The following is a 22,801-nucleotide window of genomic DNA, read 5'->3' as shown; positions in this document are numbered from 1 at the left end:
TTTGGCTACCGGCGCGCGTGATGCCAGAGGGCATGTGGTGCATTTTAGTACACAGCTCCAATATCATAGGTTTTCGACATGTAACTTAAACTGTTTTAAATATAACGATTAAAACAATCTAGGATTGGCATTGGAACAATTTATTGTATAAACCAAACACTACCTAAGAAGTCTCCGCTTTGTCAGTACGCATATTAAACATAGTATCGTTTACTTAGGACAGATATTGATTCTCAGTGGTGTACGTAAATGGTCTACCTTAGAAGTTTGAAAGTGACAGATTGAATATTAATGAAAACTGATTTGCTTATCGAAAACAAACATAGCAACGCCTTGTTCTACCCAACATTCATACACAGCTCGTTCTCCTAGAATAAATCCTAACATTCAAGGTAAGAGGGACAACAGTAACTGGTTTAGCTCAACAAAATGGGGATCCCAAGTTAAATCATTGGACACGTACTGTATATTTTGTGGTAAAATGGGATACCTTCAGCACCTTGATCTCATGTGTTTTTTTTTATTTTCGGATCGTGTTTTCAACAACTAAGAACGCCCCTTTAGAGTCGTATGAATACGACTAAATACCTGTGTAAATTGGGACAACACGGCAGTGCTGGGGCGGCCTGACAGCGGCGGTGGTTGTAACACGGGTTTTCTATTTCACAGATTTCGTTCCCGCTTACGACTTATAACGTATATGTAACTTTGCAGTTATTTTTTGTTGACAATTTGACAACCCATATTTGCTCACTGAGTCCAAAATAGTTTGTGATACATTTGCCAACGCAGTGTTTCTTTCACAAAAGTCGTTTACGCGAAATTACGCGAGTGTGGTTTAACAGAATTTGTTCGGTTATGACGTCAATGCGAGTTACTTTCGGGTAATTAGTGTAGAAACCATGACGAAATGTTGTTACTATTGTTTTGTTAAAGCAAGCACAGTTTAACTTATATCAGCCAAACCACAGCAGAACATTTAAGCAATAATATGTTTCTAAGGTTTTGTGTGTTCGTTCTTTCAGTTGAATTGTTATTTTCAAACATCAATGGTAAGTTTACATTTAAATTGGTAAGAAAAAAAAGAAGAAAGTAATGTATTGTATTTAACAAATTAAAACGTAGGTTACAGTCGCCTCCGTTAAACCTTCATAACGTGATAGACCTAGTTTGCCAAGCGAAATAAAACGTTTTAATATACGACAACGTTTTAATTATTTATGTTAGTGCAGATATAAGCCAGCAGAAGCTGAAATAAGCCTTTTAATTTAAGCCTTTTAATTTATGGTCGTTTATTCTTATACCCAATCTGAAAAGTTCTTACACTTACTTTAATTCTCAGGCGAAGAGATATCCGGAAACTACACCATTTTTCAGGGGTCCGGGTCCCCTTATTTAGTTCACGAGATCCCATTCAATCCACCTCGTTGCCGCTCGTCTGTCCCAACCGTATTGTGTTATGATGTGATTGATAAAGCGGGAAACCAAGGAGTTTTCGATGTCGAAGTTTTATCTGTGTTTGACTGGGGCTTCACTGTCAACGTCACAAGAAAACGAATGACATCAAACGGGTTCATGAATCTTATCTGGAGGGCAGAGGAAGGTGTGTATACAGTACTGTGGGTTAAAATGGACACCGTTGCCACCCATATATATATAGTGTGGTGGGGGAAGATAGGACACCTTTAGCACGAAATATATAAATATCCTGATCGTATTTTAGACAATTAACAATGGTCTATGAAAGTCGCGAGACAGGGTTTTATAATTCCTTGAATGTTTTTTGTTTGCTTCCAAAATGTACGAGAATTTAGAATGAAAAGGTGTCCCATCCTCCCCCATCCTACTATATCCAATATTGTATCCAATGTGTCCTGATCGTGTTTTAAATAACAACAACGCCCCTTTTGAGTCACGGGCTATGGTTAGATAGTTCGGTAAATATCCTTTGTTCATTACGAAAAAAATGCCATCTTACTCCACCCCACTATATAGTAGGGTGGGGGAAGATTGGTCACCTTTTCATTCTATTTTCTCATCACATTTGGTAGTAAACAAAGAACATTTAAAGAATTATTAAACAGTATGCTCATGACTCCTAAAGAACGTTGTTAATTGTTTAAAACACGATTAGGATATTTGGATATTATGTGCTAAAGGTGTCCAATCTTCCCCCACTCTACTATACAAGTTATTTTGTAATTTGTAACGTACGAACTACAACGTTTTCAATAAACTTGCAGGTACTTACTCGATATAGAAGAAGTTGTATGTAACTAGAATGACTTCGGTTTCGTAGCAATTAAGATCTACGTCTCACCAAAGCTTCTTCGTTCATATTTTGTACAGTTACTTGCAAAACGTGTCATTTCATGAATAAATATAACCTATATATCTTCATTAAAATGGCAGTCGTTTATAACATAGTTCGCCCGGCGCCGTGGTGTAGTGGTTAGCGCGCCTTCCTGTAACCCAGAGGTAATGGGTACAAGGCTCGACGCTGCTACCATTGTGGGCGTATGTGTCCTTGGGCAAGACACTTAACGACAATTGCTCCAATCCAGTGGTCACTAATGGGTTGTCCAAATTATCAGCCATACATAAAAAAATAATAATTACCCACAAAGTAACATACATGGTAACTCGTAAGCTGGCACGAGGTGTTAATTCCGTGTTATAACGACTGTCGTTTTCCGGCCACGCGAGGATAAAGTAAGTTACATTCATTCATTCATTCAGGTGTTTTGCTTCATACAGCACATTGTGCCCGCTTACAAGTTACAACGTTTGTAACTTCGTGAATATATATTGCTTTCTGTTTATATATTCATATTATATGGATTCGCCTTTAATTAGTTCAAGATTGGTCTCGAATCTCTGTTCTTCTAACTAGACTAACACCTGCGCTTTTTTAATCAAACACTAAGTCTTCGCATTAACACTTCTTCAGCATGGCAGAACAACTCGCCGCAGGATTTATACAGCTCATATTGTGCGTCACGTAATTGCGATTTAAAGTGAACAGTTCTGTGTAATAATTGTTTTCTTGCCAACCAAACTGTGCTATTGGTCAACAAGTGAGTTTGTCAAACCCCCGAGACCAGCAGCATTGAGCTTCGTACCCACACTTTTCCGATCTTTGCAGCGTATATACGCTCAACTGACTGAGCTATATATGGCGTCGCTTTTAACTTCTTGGAAATACAGTTCTACATGCAGCAGCCGTCCATTTTACTTACCAACGCAGAGGTAAACCCCGACACGATAAATATACATTTCCGCGCAAAAAATGTATTGTATAGTTAAACTACGTATATCAGGTAATGAGAAACAGTAATAACACATACACGGTGGTGGTGTATTTGACAGTAAAATCACAACAGCAATAAATAGACGCGGAGTAGCAGCATGTTAATGCTGAAGATGACATTAATAGGTTTTATATTTAAAGTTCAATCGTTTTTGCAACACTGTTAAAAGGCCGTGCAGCCTTGAGAATTCAAAATCGAGGGATTAGAATTACAAATTGTACTGCGAGGAAGATGGGACACATTTAGCACATTATATCTTGATCGTGTTTTAAACAATTAACCACGGTTTTGGGAGTCGTGAAGATATGGTTTTATAAATCTCTGAATGTTTTTTGTTTACTACCAAATGGAACGAGATAAAATAGAAGATGTCCCATCTTTCCCCACCCTACTACATATAATAAAAAGGTTGCATCAGCAAACGTCGATGAAGGAAGTGTTTATAAACGCACCGATATAGGAACTGTCGTAGAATGAGACCCTTTAGTACACCTTGCGACAACTTTATAGCTTAATTGTATAGCAGTTTTAAGCAAATATTACCCACAACGTTGTTCTTAAAACGGAACGTAGCAGCTTTGGGAGTGCAGCGAAAATAGGCTCGCACTTTACAAGCAGTTGTTTTCTACGATGATCACAAACAAGCTTACTTGTGCGCCTGCGATAAGTGGGGAATAAATTACGTATGAAGAGTTTCGACGCTAATCAGAAACACCTGAAGTTCGAAATGCGAAAACTGCTGCTGGAAAAGTCATGAATCTATTAGTTTTCTAAGACGATCCAGGACATTTTAATCAAGGGGAATGCTCCCGGAATCTATGATTCGACGTTCAAGGGAACGCTTGTTCTTGTCACTCATATGGAAAGAGTTTCTGATGTCGTTCAGAGTAATGGAGCATCTCGACTGGGAATGTCTTCGCAAAGAAATGCAATGCCGGATCTGATCTTTGATGTCCTGCAATACGAAAACGTATTATGACATTTGAGACTGCTTTTGGGGAAATATACAGCTTCAGAATCGGGGGATGCCCACGCCTCAGCACCCCGGGGTGTTGTGGTAATGATGAGCCAGTCTTGGTCTAGGGACCCATGATGTGCCACGCTGCGGAACCTCACCCATATAGATTAGAACAGATTATAAGATTGCAGACAGAGCAAGAATGAATAATGGGTGTGTACGTGGTAAATTAGGTCAGTTGCTGTATAGTTTCCACTACGTAATTTTTAGAATATTTTTTTCAAGAAGGCTCAAATAATGATGATAACAACAGGCAAAACCAGCATTAGGATTTATCATAGCATAAGTATAGGATTCTTACCTCTATATGAAGCAACGTGTTGAACTCCATCAACTCGTGTAGGCGATCGAATGCTTCGTTAGGATATTGGAAGTTGAAGGTAGAGTATGGACTCTTAGGATCATAGATGTTAAAGTCGCCCCTCGTATCACCGACTTCTCTTTTTACGCCTGAAAAAAAAACAAACATGTTTTTAATCAAATAGGACTGTTTAAAGTAAAGATATAAAGCAAGCCTATACAATATTTATTATACACGATAATTTTATTTTTCCCGGAAGTTATATTTTGCAGCGTGTGTGGTAAAGCGAATACTAGGCCAAACTGACGTAAGTTCGGCCAACAGTAGTAGAACGTAGGTGTTCTGTTTCAGATAACTTATGCCCACAGTTTATGCACGTTAACCCCGTAAACTCTGTGCTAGAGAGAAGCGCGCTATATCCACTATGCCAATTAATGCGCCGGACGCTATATTCACCTGGTTTAGAATACTTTCGAAACAAGATATTGCATAGCACAAAGTGCATGATAACTGGGGCCCTATCATCCGAGTGGTCTTGGAAGATATAACATTCTTTCATTCCTTCTCTGTCGTACACAGTGCGGTCGATTTTAGGAAACGGTAGGTGGTGCATACGAGCCCATTTTTCAGCAAGCAGGATTTCCTAAAATAGATAAGTTTTATACGAATTTGTGAGCGTGACAAGGTACAAAGCTATACGCACCTCAACCGTATATAAAACGTACCATGGAAGTATACAAAGTAGTAGCCTACGTACCTTGAACGGCTCGCAAACTTCGCTGGGGCGACCGCTAAAGTCAAACGAAATAATGAGGTCGACTGCTCTCTGAGGACGTAAGATGCAGGGGTAGGGGGAGTTGAAGGTGAGTCCTGCATCAACCAGATGAACTTTCTTCTTTTTTACCTCCATCGGCTCGTGGATCTTACCGAACTCGTTCGCTATGAGGCATAAATAGGTTTTGAAACCGAATAAATGATTTTTAGACGGATGTTTTAAACAGTTTCAAAACTAACATGAAAGAACATATGTATGAAACGGTTCTCATCCAAACATCTTGATTTAAAAATTAAAACCATTACAGATCGGACATATGCGCTGTTATGTTTGTATAGAAACTGGCAAGAATGTCCGAGTTTTATACATCTAGATTTAAAACAGCTAATACTGTTGTTACGTGATAATAACAAGCTTACCTTCTGCTATTGTGACCTCTGGAACCGCACTCAGTGGTGAAAACGGTGAGATTGGGTATGTACGGCTGATGACGATACCCCTCATGTAGTTCAAGATCTTGCCAGCTCTGTATTCTCGAGACTAGAGAGGATAGAATAAGTTATGAATACCATTAAAGATTTTTAGTACTGACATGTGTAAAACAGTTAGATTTTCAATATAATAATTTTCAATATAATAATTTTCAATATAATAATTTTCATATAGGTGAGGTCCTTGCTAAGGACGTTGGATTTACGTCAGAATTGGCTCATTACCACACAGTATGAAAGTAAATTACAATCATCCATAACTTCAAACTTACTTCCATAAAATTGGTGCCAAACATTCCACCGATTATGGTATTGAAGAACCCTCCTTTCTTCGACTTCTCCTTTTCTTCTTCGTTGCTTGGTGGTGGTGCTGATCCGCCACCAAATAAACTGCCCCAAATACTCGGACGTTTATCGGTTTTCCTATTAAAAGAAAAACACAGGGTCAGATAAGAAGTAAAAGGATTTAGCATAAGGGTAAAGAGATGTCTGGCGAGCAGCATAATACATCCAACCATTCCCATGCAAGGATACATCTTTATTAAGAAACTTAATACGTCAATGCCTACTGAATACATCTGTTTCCGATGTATTCAATCAACGGGGAAAGATTTTACTTTCCCACAAAGAAGAATTTGTGCAATGGACGCCTGTTTTCACAAACTGTAGTATTTTTCTTCGAAATTTCTTAAACTGATATAAGCAAACACATGAAGACACTTTGCCACTCATGCAACACACGATGCATCAGTTGAACAAGACAATACAAAAAACATACGAGCAAAAGCGGGACGTGTCAATATCCAATGCTCAAATTCACGTTTAAACCTGTTAGAAGAATTATCTGAGCTTTGAACAAACTCTGGTTCGGTTTTTGATCCAGGAACCCAAGTATTTCGTCTTCCACGCCTGTGCAGTCATTGGAACGCAATATTTAAATAACTGTTTACTTAGAAAAAGAACACGCATGTACCTCCGAATTTATTTCAAGTCAAAAAGGCCATTCGATACGATATGAGACCGAAATGATCCCGTCGTGTGAAATAACGGCAATAAAACACAGTTTGAACTATTGGTCTACGACCACACAGTAAGACCAAAACAACTCAAGCGACTTGGGTTTGGCAGTAGTTGCAAAACGCTTTAAATATTCTTATACGCGCTACAAAAAGTTATAACGATCACGGCTCCACGAAAGTTAGTGCTGAACTAAACTACGGTATACGTATAAAGAAGATTTATGCGAGAGGTCCGTAGTTGCCACCACAGTATAGTTAAGTTCCATAAAAACTTACTGTTCCTGTTTCTTCATATTTTCTTCTTCCGCTGCATCCCAATATTTTTCTTCGTCATCGCTGTCGTCGCTATCGCTTGAAATACCGCCTTTGTTTGACCCCGTTTCACGTTTGAACGATTGATCTGCATACCATAGTAACGTTGAATATTATAGTACAGACAGGCTGGAGTAAAGGTTATTCATATTTTTTGCATACCATGGAAAGTGTAAATAATAGGTTGGGTAAAATTATCCTTGTTTTTTTTTCCTTTTATCAAAAAATATTTACAGGATCGCATATATAGTAGGGTGGAGGAGGATGGGACACCTTGTGCACATAACATCCAAATATCCTGATCGTGTTTTAAACAATTAACGACGGTCTAAGGGAGTCGTAAGAATACAGTTTTATTATTCTTTGAATGTTTTTTGTTTACTACTAAATGGGGCGAGAAAATGGAACAAAAAGAGTGTCCCATCTCACCCCCTACTTACCTATCTTGTTCCCTAATATAGTACGCATGTCCTCTTCTTGGTTCAGTCCCGGTGAATTTCGTTTCAAACCCTGACTTTTCTCCACAAGGCGATTGAATAAAATAGAAAACGCGCTTCCCCACACACCCTGTTATAAACAGTTTTTCTAAAACTCTAATTCAAGATCATTTTTTAATAAAATAGCAGAAAGTCAAAAAAGTTTTTTTACAAAACATTTAAAACTGACTTTATTTTAAAACCCATTGGGAACATACCTAAAAGACAATAAATGTTTATATCCAAATTTGAACAGCTTTAAACAAGTTTTTTTTCCTCCCGTGGCCGAAAAACGACAGTCGTTATAACATGGGTGTTTTGTTTCATACACCTCATGCCCAGCTTACGAGTTACCACGTATATGGTACCTTGTGGATGAATATATATATTTTTTGTGTGACCAAAAATGCCCTTGTGCACCAATGTGAGCTGGTTTAAGCTTCAAATATACAAAGTTCATCATTTGCTGTTAATTTACGTGTAAAACTGCTACTAACCATTAAAAAGTGCAGTGGATACTCCTCGTACTCTTTAGCTAACACACCCATGTAAAACTTGCTGCCAAAATATTTGCTTTTCATGAAGGTCCCGTACTTGGCCATGCCGATCTCGTACGGACTGAACTCAACCCAATCTGCGGTGAACACGGAATTTGAGGGTTACCATTTGCTCATAGCGAAAATTTTCAAACGGCTCCCAAAGGACAGGCGGCGAGTGCACAAAATACGCTTTTCGTTTTTTTTACCAGAGGCGACCAAAGTATGGCGACTTATTTTAAAGTTAAACTTACCGTGGAACGTCATGGCAGAAATATCTGGTCTAACATGCAAGCATGTGAGTATCGGAAGGGGGGCTTTCCCGTCGCGAACTTTCTCCTGGAAGTCAGTCAGTTTTGCAGTTTCCATTCTCTGCAGGAATAATGAATTTAAACCAACTGTAGGAAGATGGTTGAAATGCAACTTTAAAGTAGTGAACCTCTGGGCCAAGCAATGTCTGTCCGATCAGCAAGCCGAAGAAGTCAGTGAACGTTACTGGTTGACCCGCCTTCATTTTTGTGTGCAGTCGATGACTGAATGGAAAAACACCGGAAAATTACTTTGAACGCAGTGTCACGGGAGTGGTAGTTATTATGTGGTAATTGAAATATACCTGTATCTCATGAGGCATTCAGGTCTGAGTAGCCAGAATGGGCTGGATGCAATGTGACGTCGAATTTCGGCGTTCACTTCAGATGTACCGACCGATGGGAAATCACCGTGTGCAAACAAAACGGATAAATACCTGTTTGATATACAAACATATACAACTGTCAATAAGGGGAAGGAGAGTCGTAAAAAGCAATAAAACTTTTATGTACTTTAACGCTGGAACAATTAATACCCGTGTTTGTTAAAGTAATCACTCTTGTGCATTTACTTTGCAGTAATTAATGTGTTATCAAACTTATTAAATAAATGTAACTTTATTAACTTCGCGTGGTGGGCAACAGGTATAACACGGATTTTCACACTTTGTGTCCGAGTTATCGCAGCACGTATGTAATTTTGTGGGTGTTAGTTTAAGAGCATTTTCTATCATGTGGCTGAAAATTTAGGCAACTCATAGGGGACCACTGGGTTAAAGCAACAATTGCCGTGGAGTTTATCTTACACATGCACCCGCAATGGTAACAGCCTCGAACCCGCAAACCATGGGCTGAAGGCAGAAGTGCTAACCACTTTGCAACGGCGCCAATGTAAATGAATGCACCTGGCGAATCAAAAATTCCAAAACCATGGTGGGCAAAACCAAATATAACAACTGAACTCACCAAGATGAACCTGACAAGCCGCATATATAAGTTGCACAGTTGAGGATGCCAGAGTCGTTGAGAGCTTTAACGGCGCCAGACATGCCAGTCATTGCACGAAAGCCACCACCTGAACCTAAGATGGCAATCGTTGGTGTCTGAAAAAGGGAATAAATCAATTAAATAAATGCAGTCGTTTGCAAAGTATTAATTTTAAATTGTTTATGAATGGTTAACAGGATCAAGTAGAAACATCGTTGTGTTCTTTTTGGGGTTAATTCATTTTACGAGGTTCATTGCACTACAAGTCGTTTGTTTAAGTTTAGCATCCAACATTTCCAATGCACATAATTTCTTTGCTATATACGTAAGAATCGTTCAGAGCCGATAACCATTTAACAACCGTTCAAGGTGCTCGATATTCAGTTAACTGGAACCACTCTGGCGGTTGCAAAACTTTAAGCCCGGATTGCAGTTAATTCTTTGTTATCAAGTTTAACTTATAGACCTAAAAATGCAACCCTGGCTTTCGGTGTTGAATCCTGGCCAGGTCCGTGCGACGGCACTTAGCCTAGTTTCAAATAACCGTAATTGCAGCCAATTTCTTTGAGTGCGTAAATGTACAGGTTCTAATAGATCTATCTTCTATATTCACCTCGCGTAAGGACCGGGGGCCGCCTGCCGTCATCATGTTTCGCATGGCTGAGAACGCACGACGTTTGCGGGCCGAACGAAACTCCTTCTCTTCTTTGCAAAGAGCAAGGCTAGATCGAATGTCTTGGTCGTACCTGCCATGTAATTCAATGTATTTTGTTAAAGAACTCGACAGCTATTGTTTGCTACCGGTTGATATATGACCGGTAAGATGTAAGCGTTGAACTGCGGCGCCTACTGATGTATTGTTCAAGCATTCGGAATGAAAGAATGAATGGAAGAATATGGTCTTTTTCGAAGCTTTGCAAATACACCGACACGCCCTTTACATTATCGTAACTTACTTTAGTTCTTTTGTGAATTCAATGTCCACCTCTGATGTCTGCAAAGATAGAAATTGGTCATCTTCCAGAAAGGATTTTATTTTAACTCTACAATACTTGGAACTCTGTGAACCGTGTATTTACTGTCAACACGCAACCACAAGGCTTTGGGGAAGCAGTTGCGTAATTTGCCAACTCTGACCCAAATTCCAGGTGCATAGCGTGATGGTGAAAAAAAGCGAGGATTTTTATAAGAATTCTACTATTCTGACGAGCAGGAAGTCTAGCTTCTGTAAAAATGCGTGGGCATGTAAGTAGCCGACCATATAGAAGAATTTCAACGACGTATATATGATGCTGATGATGAAAGGTAAATATGTTGCGCATGTGGCATCTGCGCATAAAGTATCTGCGCATGCGCATAGAACACCAAACACCCCGGACTCAATTTCCAAACCCAGAAACATGATAAAAATTTAGGTTACATTTACCGTTATGTTCTTTAAATACAAAATATAACTTTTTTATTTTCCGCTATAACAGAGTCACAACCTTTTGTATGTATGAACGACATATAAGCGGCTTGGGTGTTGTGGTAATGGACCAGATTTAGCTCAAATCCCAGGTCCCCGACAAGATCCTCATCCATATAAAATCTTTAAATTAATTTTCAAATTACCTCATTAAAACTAAAGGTTTTCAACACGGTTTCGTCTCTTGGTATTTTGCTGACGTCAAACTCCACGCAACCAAGTTTTTCGTCCACGGCATAATTTGCATCCATTAGGTTGATCTATAAATATGATAGTGAAAGATGTCAGTTATTGGGTTTTGAATACCAACGGTAAAGGTTATTTTAAGATTAATTAAAAATTATATATATAGTAGGGTGGGGGAAGACTGGACATCTTTGGCACGTAATATCCAAATATCCAGATCATGTTTTAAACTATCAAAACGGTCTATGGGAAGTTGTGAAGTTATTCTTCTATTTGATATTTGGGCACAAGGTGTTACAATCCCCCAGTATAAAACTGCTGCTTCTATAATTTGCGGTTTGACATTTATTCATTAAGATCAGAATTCTATTGACAATTAAGCTAATGGTTGTGGGCCGGAAATATTATGCGTGGGTTTTGTCATGGCATACTAGAGATATATTTAGTAGGTCATGGTTCTGCATATTCTAATATGGCCTGTTGTACCACGCGGGAAACACCAGGGCAAAGATACAGGAGAACTTTACACACGGGTCAAATTCGCGGAATTTTAAATCGCATAGCAATCCACGTGTATAAACACTTAAACGACCACAAGCGAATTCTCCTTGTAAAAAAACATTCCCCTAGCCACGTAATTGCAAGGGTGATTCACACGCAAAGTATCTCATTTATCAAGTCGAGTAAAGGGCCAACTCTTCCCTGAATCTCAGGTCCCATAGCGTGCTTCGCTGTAGGACTTCACTCATATAGAATAGAATGTGCACATAAAATATTGGGGTAATGTCTTCTGGGTTGATCGTTGTTGATTGTTTAAAACACGACCAGTATATTTGGATATTATATGCTACATGTGTTCCATCTTACCCCATAACAGTATAGAATATAATATAATTCATTATTTCAATTACCTCTGCCTTAATGGGTACGTTGTCCTGGGTTGGTAGAAGGTACGACAGCTCTTCGTTCCATTCCGGGTTGATATCGTTGTCGATATGCCTTGTAGCTTTTCGACCATCAGGAGCAGTTCTGATGTGAACGACCACGTACGGGTCCGGTGTGTCCACTGTATAGTGGTAATGTGTTTGTTAGGTTAATAAATAAAAAGAACTACTTTAACCTCACGTGACAGAACAAGAATTTCCCCATAGTTAAATGGATTGTGTGCATTGTATAATCTTAATGTGGTTTTGAGTAAATTAATATGTTAATAAATAAACGCAACATTCTTAGTATTTTATTTTGGCGTGGCGGAGAAAAGAAAGTCACTAAAACTAGAGTTTGTAAACTAGTGTTCCTAGCAGAGTCATTTTGCTCTATTAAAGGCGAGTGTATCAGTGTTTTTGATGTTTTTGTAAGAATCAAGAATCAGGTTTCTATAGCTGATTTTGCGAGTGTTCCAACCACTAATTTCTATACCTCGCGGTATTGAATGGGATGACTCGCCAATTAACTTAGGAAGGTTATTTATAAAAAAAACGTTCGTGTTGCGTTAAACATTCAAGCGAAATTTTATTTGTTCAAAACACAAGAGATAAATATTGAAACCATAAGATCCTATTTAAAATAACCTTTGACACCCTTTGTTGAAACAATCGCGGTTGTTGCTGCTACTGTTGTGGTATTTAGCTACCGTCAGCACTCAGCGCACTTAAGGTGAAAACAGTCTAAATAAGCGAGGAGAAAAAATTCCGGTTGTTTATCGGGTTGGCAATTTTCCCATTGTTCCCGGAACAGTTGACAAGCCATTGTGACGTCATAGATGCGTCGTGGGCTTACGTATGGCGCTATGTTACCAGGTACAGGCAGTGCGTGGAGTGGACCTTTGATATTTAAAGCGATGACGCAAAACGTCTACTGGACTGGGTGATACGTCAGAATTAAAATCTAGTTCCCCCCTACCAAAGTAGGTTATGACTAAATAAACATATTATACCGCAGAGTGGGGACATTTCTCATCAAATCAAAATCCTTTTCATAACAGTTAAGTGCGCAAAAAAATCGTTTTCACCGCCGCGGAATTTCCAAAGCCCGCAATAGTCACAATAGAAACGAAAACCACCGTGTGTGAAGAACTCACAAAAGGATGAAGTACTTACTGTAATCCCCGAGACGGCCTTTGGTGATATTTCGCCCACATAATACACGGACCTTCAAAACATGACAGGGTTCGTGGGCAACCTAATATATATGAAGTCGTTATGTTAAGAGCTGTGACAGTAATCGGTATACTATATATATATATATATAGTAGGTTGGGGAAAGGTGGGACAACTTTTTCATTTTCCTCGTCACATTTGAAAGTAAGACTTTTAAAGAAATATAAAACCGTATCCTCACGACTCCCATAGACCGTTGTTAATTGTTTAAAACACGATCAGGATATTGGGATATTACGTGCTAAAGGTGTCCCGTCTTTCCCCACCCTACTTAAGCGTTTAAATGAGAAGCGATCAAAGTGCAGTTTAATAAATAAATCGACCGCATTTAACCTATATACACTCGCTTGATTATTCTTGGACCTTGATGCTTTGGAAACACCAGGTCCATGACATGTTTGACCTCGTAGTCATATGTGAATGAGTTGTCATTACGTTCTCGGGTCAATTAAAGCCGGGGAAATTGCTATCATAGTTTCTAAGAAAGTGTGTCTCATTGGCCGCGTAAAAAGAACTGCTGACGTTAAAAATTGCCCGTGTGTTTTACACAGTAGGTGATAATATAACCTAAGTGTTCGATCATCTATACAGCGCCCAACACAATACGCTTGATATACTGTACACAAATTGCGTCACAGCCACATAAACAGCCGGATGTACAAAGTATTGAGTCACAAAACAAAGCACGCATCAGCTGGGCATTGGTGTGAATTTCTTTTGCTACTATTTTGGCCGTGGTTTGACGTAGGCTTGAGGAATTGGAATGGGTGCTTTTGCACGTAGGTTGTTAGTAAGTGGACTCGGTATTTGGCTCTTAATGTCAGACTAAAAGGTTGACATTGCGTTCTATGGCGTGCACACAATAAATGGCGATGCATTAACAGCCTTTTAAAGCGTGGACAATGGTTTTGCTGAGTGATGCGTTCTATTCATATACAACACAAAATGTATTTTAAAGCACAAGTAAATACAGTAGGGTGGGAAAAGATAGGACACCTTTAGCACAAAACATCCAAAAATCCTGATCCTGTTTAAACCATTAAAAACGGTCCATCGTGGGGATATGTTTTTTAATTCTTTGAATGTTCTTTGTTTACTACCAAATGTGAAGAGAAAATATTGGAAATTGTAAAGAAAATTGTCCCATTTCCCCCCGCCCTACTATATAAATTTAAGTACGTCATGCCGACCGCCCAAGTACCTCACCTCAAAGAATTGGAAAGGATCAGTTTTCTCTCCGTTGCCTCGAACTGTAAAAACAACAACGTTATTTCGAATGTACACGATAAAGGCGGTGTTTTTAATATAAAATTAACAATATATAAGAGTAGGGCAATATGTGCGTAATTATTTCCCAGTAAATAGAACACGCGTTACTATACGCGGAAACTTTCTGACGGGAGTTGCTTAATATCGGGAAGCACGTACAACTGCTTGCTGTCATCGCGTTTGCTGGCCAAAAAACTAAACACATCGTAGCACTAACACATTTCTACAACCTCATGCCGTTACTAATGAATTTAGTCCGATGTTTCCAACACAGACTCGCAGATTAACCCTGACCTTGAAGGGAATACTTGGTCTGATAATCAACCATAACAGAACTATCTTCGTCGCTTGACTCATACTCCACAGTGAGGTTTCGAGTCAGATAATTCTTTAGACACTCCTCTTCCTCAGCCTCAGTGGTTTCAATCGTTTCTTCCACCACGATTTCAGGTGCAGGACGAATCACAACATCCGGAATCGATATATTTGTCTCTCCAGCCTCCTCGTTTGCTTTAGGAGGATCTAGCTCTTCATTTGGGTCCTCTTCTTCTACATAAACAACCTCAACTTCGTCTTTTAATTCGTCCGGACTTTCGCCCGCATCAGCATACCCACTGTCCGACTCCATCTCATTAATTTCTTCCCCATCTTCTTTACTGGTCTCCGGAGTAGAGAGGACCCTGGACGCCAAGCTCCTCATTGCTGCTGTGACATCCGCAGCGAGACCAAGTCCTCTCCACCTGGATGCTGGATGCTTCTCTTGATCCTTGTCTTCCTCAAACAAATACTTCATTACAATATCAGCTTGGATGTCGGCGGCTTTATTGCGTTCTGTTGCAGGTGGTTCATGTATTGTAACCTCCTCGTTAAAGTGAACACCCCTGCTTAGTTTCCTAACTCGATTCGACCCAGCCAAGTTCGATTTCTTGTTCATAACGTCTTGAGTTTCTTCGCTTGGCATCATCTCTTTTGCTTCCACAAACCTACACAACCATTTCTGCCTGTTTAACTCTCTCTTCTGTCCGTTAACGGCTTCAGAACCGTTTGAAAAGTTGCCTCCCGTTTTAGGTTCGGTCTGATTTCTTCCGAGTACTTGGCCATCGGTAACTCTACGTAGGCGCGAATTGACAGCCCCCACCTCAAACTTTTGCTGTTCGTTTTCAGTTGCCATCGATATTTCGCGCAAACAACAAAACGAATCTAAACTAAACACACAGTACAATTACTTCTTTGCTGTTACTAGGGCTATGCTCGCTTCGAACGAATACGTCGACAACATGCAAAGTAAATTCGAAAAATATAACCGGACGTTACGTAGCGTTGTGGAGCACCGCGCGAGGAGGGGCCGTTTTATTTCCAGAATCAAACAGATTTGAACAACCGCAACCTTTTCGTAACAAAACAACAAGTGTATATCACCTCACACTTTATTATATGCCGCCACGGTTCCGATTAAAGTGTGTGTCGCAATCATTTGACTCTTGCGTGCGTTGAAATACACGATTGTGCAAGTGTGACATCATTTGACATTGCGAAAAAAAGACCTCTCTAATTTAGTTTGCACATGTGCATTGTGATCGAGCTTACCGACTGTTAAAATATACGCTGCACGAGTTGAACGGTTGTAACAGATACCGAATCGCAGCGCGGTTTAAAATTCGTAATAAATCAGAGCCAGCATCCCGCGTGGTCCTACACATAACATCAATTTAAATGAATTAAACACTTACAAATTCCGCGTGCCTCAGCCTCGAGTCTGAGCTGATGAAACGTGAGGACCTGCTTCTGTGTGACGGGATCACTCACATCTGTCTTTGACCGATAAACTGCTCCGGAGCGCGAGAGCGTTTGCGCCGAAAACGCCTTAAGGACAGCTTCAGAATCCTGCGCGTTATCAGAAATTTCTGCCGCTTGCCCGATGTCTAAGTTGTCTGGAAACTGGAAGAACCGAACCGACATAGTTGTCGCTTTTGGTGTTCCAAATCGTTTTTATAACCAAACCTCACCTAATTTCCTATAACTAAACTTGCAAAACAAACTGTGAACAATTTAAATACAAAAAGACTAAATTTTGGGTAAATATCCGGTAAACTCAACCCTCTCCTCAAAATAGTGTGTCTGTTTAAAATTTAAGCTTATTTTTTCATTTTTTAACTAAGCCTTTGCAAAGGTTGTCCTGCCTGCACTAACAACCAACCACTTCCAACAAGCGCAACATGCAGTCACAAGGAATAGTTGGTGCATACAGGAACATTCAACGTAGATGTCAGACTGTTGGACTAAAAACACCAATCAACCAACGCATAATATTCATCCCACGTACAATACAGTGAGGCTGTTCTTATGTGATTTCCTAATTTCAAAACGGTGACGTTCTGACTATATAGGTGCATTCCGTCACCTATGTACGTGGTTTATTAGGCAATGCTTTGTGTATAGCTTTTATGTTTTAAAGTAAAGTGAGTATACGTATGTAGGCAGGATATTATAACACGGAAGCAGCTTTAAACGTTGCTTTAACCAAGTGATCGGCCGTTATTAAAACAGGTTCACAGCACGCACACATTCTGAATCGTGACAAAGCATATTTTGCTCTATACCGTTTAACTTATTTGTCACGTTAGCTGTTATATTCAACACAACAACATATATAACACAACATATGGTTTTTAACACACAATACAACAAATACTGCCTCAAAATAATTTCTTTCCTCGATCTGTTTTAGTATAACGACTTCATAACATCGACTGTCACTTCGCTGTCCTGACTCAAACAGCATTTCCAGACTACTGGCTAGCCCGAAAAATATAACTGCTTATTTTGTCTGTCTGGCCACTTGCGCTGCGGGCATAGCCCGATAAATGCCTTCGCATAACAAGTCGTGCGAGAAGTTATTCGCCAACCACATATACATAAGCAGAAAAGTTGATGGCGTAACAGGACATGGATAACATTGCGTATAACGACCGGACGAAATGAATTATTTGGGTGACTCAGGCATGACGTCACAGAGACAGCGAGATGGTCAGACTGCGTCGAAATTTTCTTCTCGGTCGAGTGCGCGACACTGCCCGTACAGCGCAAATTTTAATAGCGTAAATTAAAACGCGGTACGTAGTTATACCCGTGGCGGCTTGCTGAGTGTGATACCGGTAATGTGTTTTCAATGCAGACGAAAACCCAAACGGAAATGGCGTGAACGTGGTTAGCTCAGGCATCGTGCGACAAAGACATGCATCACATCTTGCTGTTGCACTTATTTTGCCAAATCGTGCCACCATCTTTTTGGAAAGGCCGTATTTACTTAATAGACGAGACTTACTTATAGATGCAAGTTCACAATTAACAGCATAAGGCGCAGGTTCCAATTCTCGTCTTTCCAAAATACTTAGCATCGTGTATTCTGTACTATAATCCCTACTGCACTTGGCTGTTAAATCTATCTTATGCTCACTTCCACAACATGTCCACATTTAAATCAATCCTCGAAACAAGGAACCGGAAATTTGGTCACATTAGAAAGTATGACAATGTTGGGGATTCCAAGCCATTGTTGAAAGGAGCCCGAAATTTTGCTTAACAAACATATTATTCTTAACCGCATCATACACCTCACTAACAGCTTGATATAAATGCGTCACAGGTTTATAAGCCGATGTGCTTCCGAAACTAAACATCATTGCAAAACTACATGCCTGAAATAACAACTATAATGCAAGCTGTGAATACGGAGTCTTTGAACTATGTTTTTTTAGTCACGAAATAAGAAACAAAATCTTATTCAATTATGATAACCCTTATCAAAAGTTATTCGTTAAAGTAAACACTTTATCATTCCAGTAAATTAGTATAATATAGCAGTGAGCAATTTGAGAGAAAGAGTAAAGCAACACCAAACACAGCATCACTTATAACTTACGATGATACTGGCGGTTCTTAACACGATCCGTGCGATCATAACTAGAATTGGATGGTTTCAACTGGTTGTGACTTTCCTCCGCTAACTCCGACAAACAATCTTGGTATTCTTCTCCATCTGCGCTTTCATCTCGAAAGAAAACCCTCCTTCGATCGTCAGCCGTGGTGTTTACACGGATGCTGGGGACAGAGATTGAATTCTGCTTTCGAGTTTCGAAAAAGTTCTCCACGCCGTCGATATCGTCAACATGAACGGCGGAAAAGTCGCGTTCAAGTTGTAATTGTTTCCTGCTGTAAGAATTAACTTCTCCATTTGTTTTCCTTCGTATTGCATGGTGCGACCTCGTTGTAAGAGCAGACATGTTGTTGTCGTTGGCTTAAATGCAACTTCTTGACCAAAAGAATGTTCCAATATTCGCCTTTCTTATATCAGCAGTTTACGTTGTCATGATTTTTGTCTATATAGACTGAAAACTAAACTGGTAATGTATTTATATAGTACGACAACTATTCCACGGCGAGTGCTTCTGATAAACACGCTTTCAATTCTGACTTCTCTCTACAGGTAAACCAGGTTCTTTCATATTTTAAGGGGCAAGGGTTTGCTTTTTTTCTTGGCGAGCGAAAATGAAAGAGAAAGGCGCATTTTCTCCGGCGTTTTTACGACGGAGCCCATCAGCGACCAAGTGTATACCCGTTGAAAGAGAGTCTGCTCTTAAAACCACTCGCTCCTCTCTTTGCTGTGTTTGCACGCAGTCTTGGCAACTTCATGGACAGAAAGATCTTTCAGTAAATATTTCGCACCGAAACACAAAACAAATAAGCTACCAAGCAAATCCTCAAGGCGGTTTCTTGGCATTGTTTTTCACCTTTTTTAAAAATAATTTTGACTCAGCTGAAGGATCAAACACAATCTCAAAAGAATAAACTGTGCCGGTGACCATAGAAGTGTCACGTGTAAAAGGTCGCGGGCCATTGCTTTTAAATATGAGCCATACCTTCATTGGACCGAATCGCTTCGACGATTTAAAATCCCATTTTCTTTAATTCAGTTTCACAACAAACAAAAGATCCATCATTGCGACGCGGGGTTGGTTTTGTGTTAACTCTTATCAGTACGGATACGCCATCGTTTACCGAAGTAATAATTAACCGATACTTGTAAACCAATGTCGTTATTGTTGAAGGACGTTATGTCAACAGCTTAACAGTTTACAACCGCACAAATAACCGGAACATTTGTCATAAAGGCAGGTGATTTAATATACAACTTACCTCTGTTTAACGAGGTCGCAAGTTTGCCGGTTAGTAGTGCTGTGGTGGATAATGACGTCTTAAGCTTGGGTCTGAGGGGGCGACGAGATGCCAGCTTCCGTTTTTTATCTTCTTCTACTGGCTCAAGCTCAACATCTAGCGGTGGCGGTAAATCGTCGTCTTCGACATCAATAAAATCATCCAGACTCGAGGAACGGTAAAGATTGTCGCTACTCGGCATTTTTCGTGCGCCCATGTAAGTCTGTAAACGTAAATATCACTTAGAACGGTTGTGAAACATGCACGTGAAATACACTGCCTTCATTGGCTTTATAAATATATTCAATACACGGCTGTTAACAGACTCACGCGTGTCTTTCTTCTAAATAAAGATAACATCTTTTCTTAATAACTGCTGAACAAATTTCAATTTATTTCATCATTTGTTTTCAAAAATCACGAAGAAAGCCGGAAAACAACAATTACAGAAACACGACTATTCCGAGATAAAATTTTGCAGCGAAACAAAGTACATGTGGCCTGGGTTCCACTCACCACTGAATGAAATGAACAAATGTTATACACCAGGCACACAATGTTATACACCAAGTTGCGCCTTCACGATTATTAACGTAATGCAACATTTAATAATGACCTTTTACTTCCTATACACGGGATACAAGTCTAAATATAGTAGGGTGGGGGGAGATGGGACACCTTTAGCACATACGTATCCAATTATCCTGATCGTGTTTTAAACAATTAACAACGGTCTATGGGATTTGTAAGGATACGATTTTATAATTCTTATATTCCTTGTTTACAACCAAATTTAACGAGAAAATAGAATGAAAAGATGTCCTATCTTACCCCACCTTACTACATTGCTGTAGAAATGCGAACAACTAATACATCATCATTTTCCTCTATATTTAACAAACGGTGGTAAACATATTGTAAAGTCCCCTCACGTAATCTAAACCTGATAAGGAATAAACGGCTGATGTGTCTACCGGGAACAACGTAATAGCCCATGTATACTAATAGCTCTCCAGGTAAAAAAACATAAATTTTATTATTTTAATAAATTTTATTATTTTAACATTTCGTCTGACCTCTCTACGACAAGACACCATTAAAATTAATTTAATATTTATTTTAAATCTATAAACTGCGCCTCATGCTGCCTAAGAAATCAAGTCATCTATGTTTTAATGTATAGCGTTGTGTAAATAGTTTCCAGCTGTGTCAATAAACGATTTAAATAAATAGTGAAGATATAAATATTAACACATGCAAATTATAGCTTTTGTTTCTATTTAATCCCGTCCATATCGATCCCTAGTTATATTTATTCTTCAATCACTTTTAAATTTTGTTTGCGTTGAGTCATACTAATCACATGGCAACGGCGCAAGGCAGAAACTGCACGTTCCATGGACTAAATACGGCTCCATGTTGGCGAAACTAAAGCCGCCTAAATGTCAGAAAGTAGAACGCTAAAACGGTTCCGTATTCCACGCTTTTGGAGATTGTTGTTTTTAAATAACCCAGCACGTTTTATTTTGAAAATACTCATTGTGATAACACGAATCCAATATAGATTAGCCCACTCGGTCGTTACCGTTCATTGCAACGCAATTGAAAACATGGCATGTAATAGTTTATACAGAAATAAAAACCAAAATACTGTGCCTACGTAACGTGCTGTGATTCACCTGTCGCAGGTACATAATAAAAATAGCAAGAAAAACTTACCTATTTAAAATTGGATATCAAAACTTCTGAAGGGAAGTAACAGCCATGACAAATGTTACTCATCTACAAAAAAATCTACAAGAGAAAAAGATTAGTTAGGAGAAATTTTCCTCGGCTCTTATATACGTTCTACTGCCATGTCGGCAATGTAAGATTCAGACAAAATGTGCTTTGCGTATCCTTGACACGCACTGTAGCTACACGCAATGACCTGGAACAAATCTATGTACTGCTGTCACCGTTTCGAATCTACACACAATCTTGTCAATGCTATAAGCTGTAATTAAGGGAAATTTGTATCTCGTTAGTGAAACAGAGCAAACATGTCCCGTCTTGACATGTTTACACTGTGCTTTATTACACTGTGTGTTGAAACGGAGAGAAATAGCTGACACGCGTTTGCGCCGCACGAAAATTGAATTCATGTTTCGCTCGAGAGCAAATTATTACCACGACGCCCGCGGCTTGATTAGGGTACAAACGTCATGAGTAAAATTACTAAGGGCATTTGTTTCCGCTCTGCCCATCATATATTATACCCTCTGGGCTTAGTATAAATGCTATTACTTAATATGATAACTACTGGTGTTCATATATATGCCGGCACATACATTATGGTTTATTCTGTATCCTGGAAACGGAAACGCAAAGGGCATCAACGGGTCGCTGTACCTTTGTCATAACTATCAATCCTGTCCAACACACGCGATGCTGTCTTATACAACACGATGTGTCACTAGGAAATCGTGCACTGCAAAACATGCGGGTCTACGGTTTGATTTATTTAAGTCTGTAATGTGATAGGTCAACTAACTTTTCATATAATTTACAACGCAAACTATGCCTGGCCACCTTCCACAAACCCCCACAAAACTACAATCCTTCTGAATCACATTGTTTTCCTTTATATACGTGCTGTCTATCTAAACTGGCATACAAATCTAGTTTATAATGCACGTCAACTGTCCGTGTCACCGAACCTACTACGATGACTCATTGTTCTAGAAAGCACCAAACTCTACTCAACTCATGAGCGCCATGTAAGAGTAACAGTCGTTTTCTTCGTATCTCACTCACGCCCCATGCTAGCGGCGTTTTTCAGTCACCTCGCCTCACCAATTTGTTTAGCAAAAGCAAAGGACAACGAACTGATATGTTGGCTAGCTCAAAGTTATATTTATCTTTCCGCAAGTAGAACGACTGAACAGCTGATTCATCATCAGGAATCGCTAACAAGACGTTATTATGGTGG

The 22,801-nt window shown here is 39.4% G+C and overlaps 2 protein-coding genes across 8 annotated transcripts; one reads left to right on the top strand and one right to left on the bottom strand.

Annotated features, from left to right (window-relative positions):
- The first annotated feature begins 711 nt into the window (after positions 1–711).
- On the top strand, positions 712–2,693 carry LOC149731850 (uncharacterized). The gene is made up of 3 exons (XM_089885196.1): positions 712–1,052; positions 1,343–1,603; positions 2,244–2,693. Exons 1-3 carry the CDS (start codon positions 992–994, stop codon positions 2,258–2,260), a joined length of 339 nt encoding a protein of 112 aa, XP_089741322.1. The 5' UTR covers positions 712–991; the 3' UTR covers positions 2,261–2,693.
- A 644-nt stretch (positions 2,694–3,337) lies between these two features.
- On the bottom strand, positions 3,338–21,688 carry LOC149731849 (cytosolic phospholipase A2-like). 7 transcript variants are annotated; one of them, XM_089885103.1, is made up of 22 exons: positions 21,550–21,688; positions 19,813–20,053; positions 14,554–14,597; positions 13,288–13,369; positions 12,100–12,254; positions 11,149–11,262; positions 10,491–10,528; positions 10,148–10,280; positions 9,514–9,650; positions 8,853–8,984; positions 8,679–8,772; positions 8,494–8,611; positions 8,201–8,337; positions 7,668–7,794; positions 7,192–7,315; positions 6,725–6,805; positions 6,169–6,319; positions 5,825–5,945; positions 5,388–5,569; positions 5,087–5,273; positions 4,631–4,779; positions 3,338–4,266 (listed from the first exon to the last, which is right to left on the bottom strand). In XM_089885103.1, the coding sequence occupies exons 2-22, from the start codon at positions 20,045–20,047 to the stop codon at positions 4,102–4,104; spliced, it is 2,706 nt and encodes a 901-aa protein (XP_089741229.1). In that variant the 5' UTR covers positions 20,048–20,053; positions 21,550–21,688; the 3' UTR covers positions 3,338–4,101. The 7 variants fall into 7 exon arrangements, with proteins under 7 accessions (XP_089741229.1, XP_089741227.1, XP_089741231.1 ...); XM_089885101.1 differs by lacking the exons at positions 19,813–20,053; positions 21,550–21,688 and adding an exon at positions 18,539–19,443; XM_089885105.1 differs by lacking the exons at positions 19,813–20,053; positions 21,550–21,688 and adding an exon at positions 17,942–18,413.
- Between the last annotated feature and the right edge of the window lie 1,113 nt (positions 21,689–22,801).

The sequence above is a fragment of the Ciona robusta genome, chromosome 9 (assembly GCF_009617815.1).
Source record: "Ciona robusta chromosome 9, ASM961781v2".
Taxonomy (NCBI): domain Eukaryota; kingdom Metazoa; phylum Chordata; class Ascidiacea; order Phlebobranchia; family Cionidae; genus Ciona; species Ciona robusta.
This window is presented reverse-complemented; position numbering and strand designations above follow the sequence as displayed.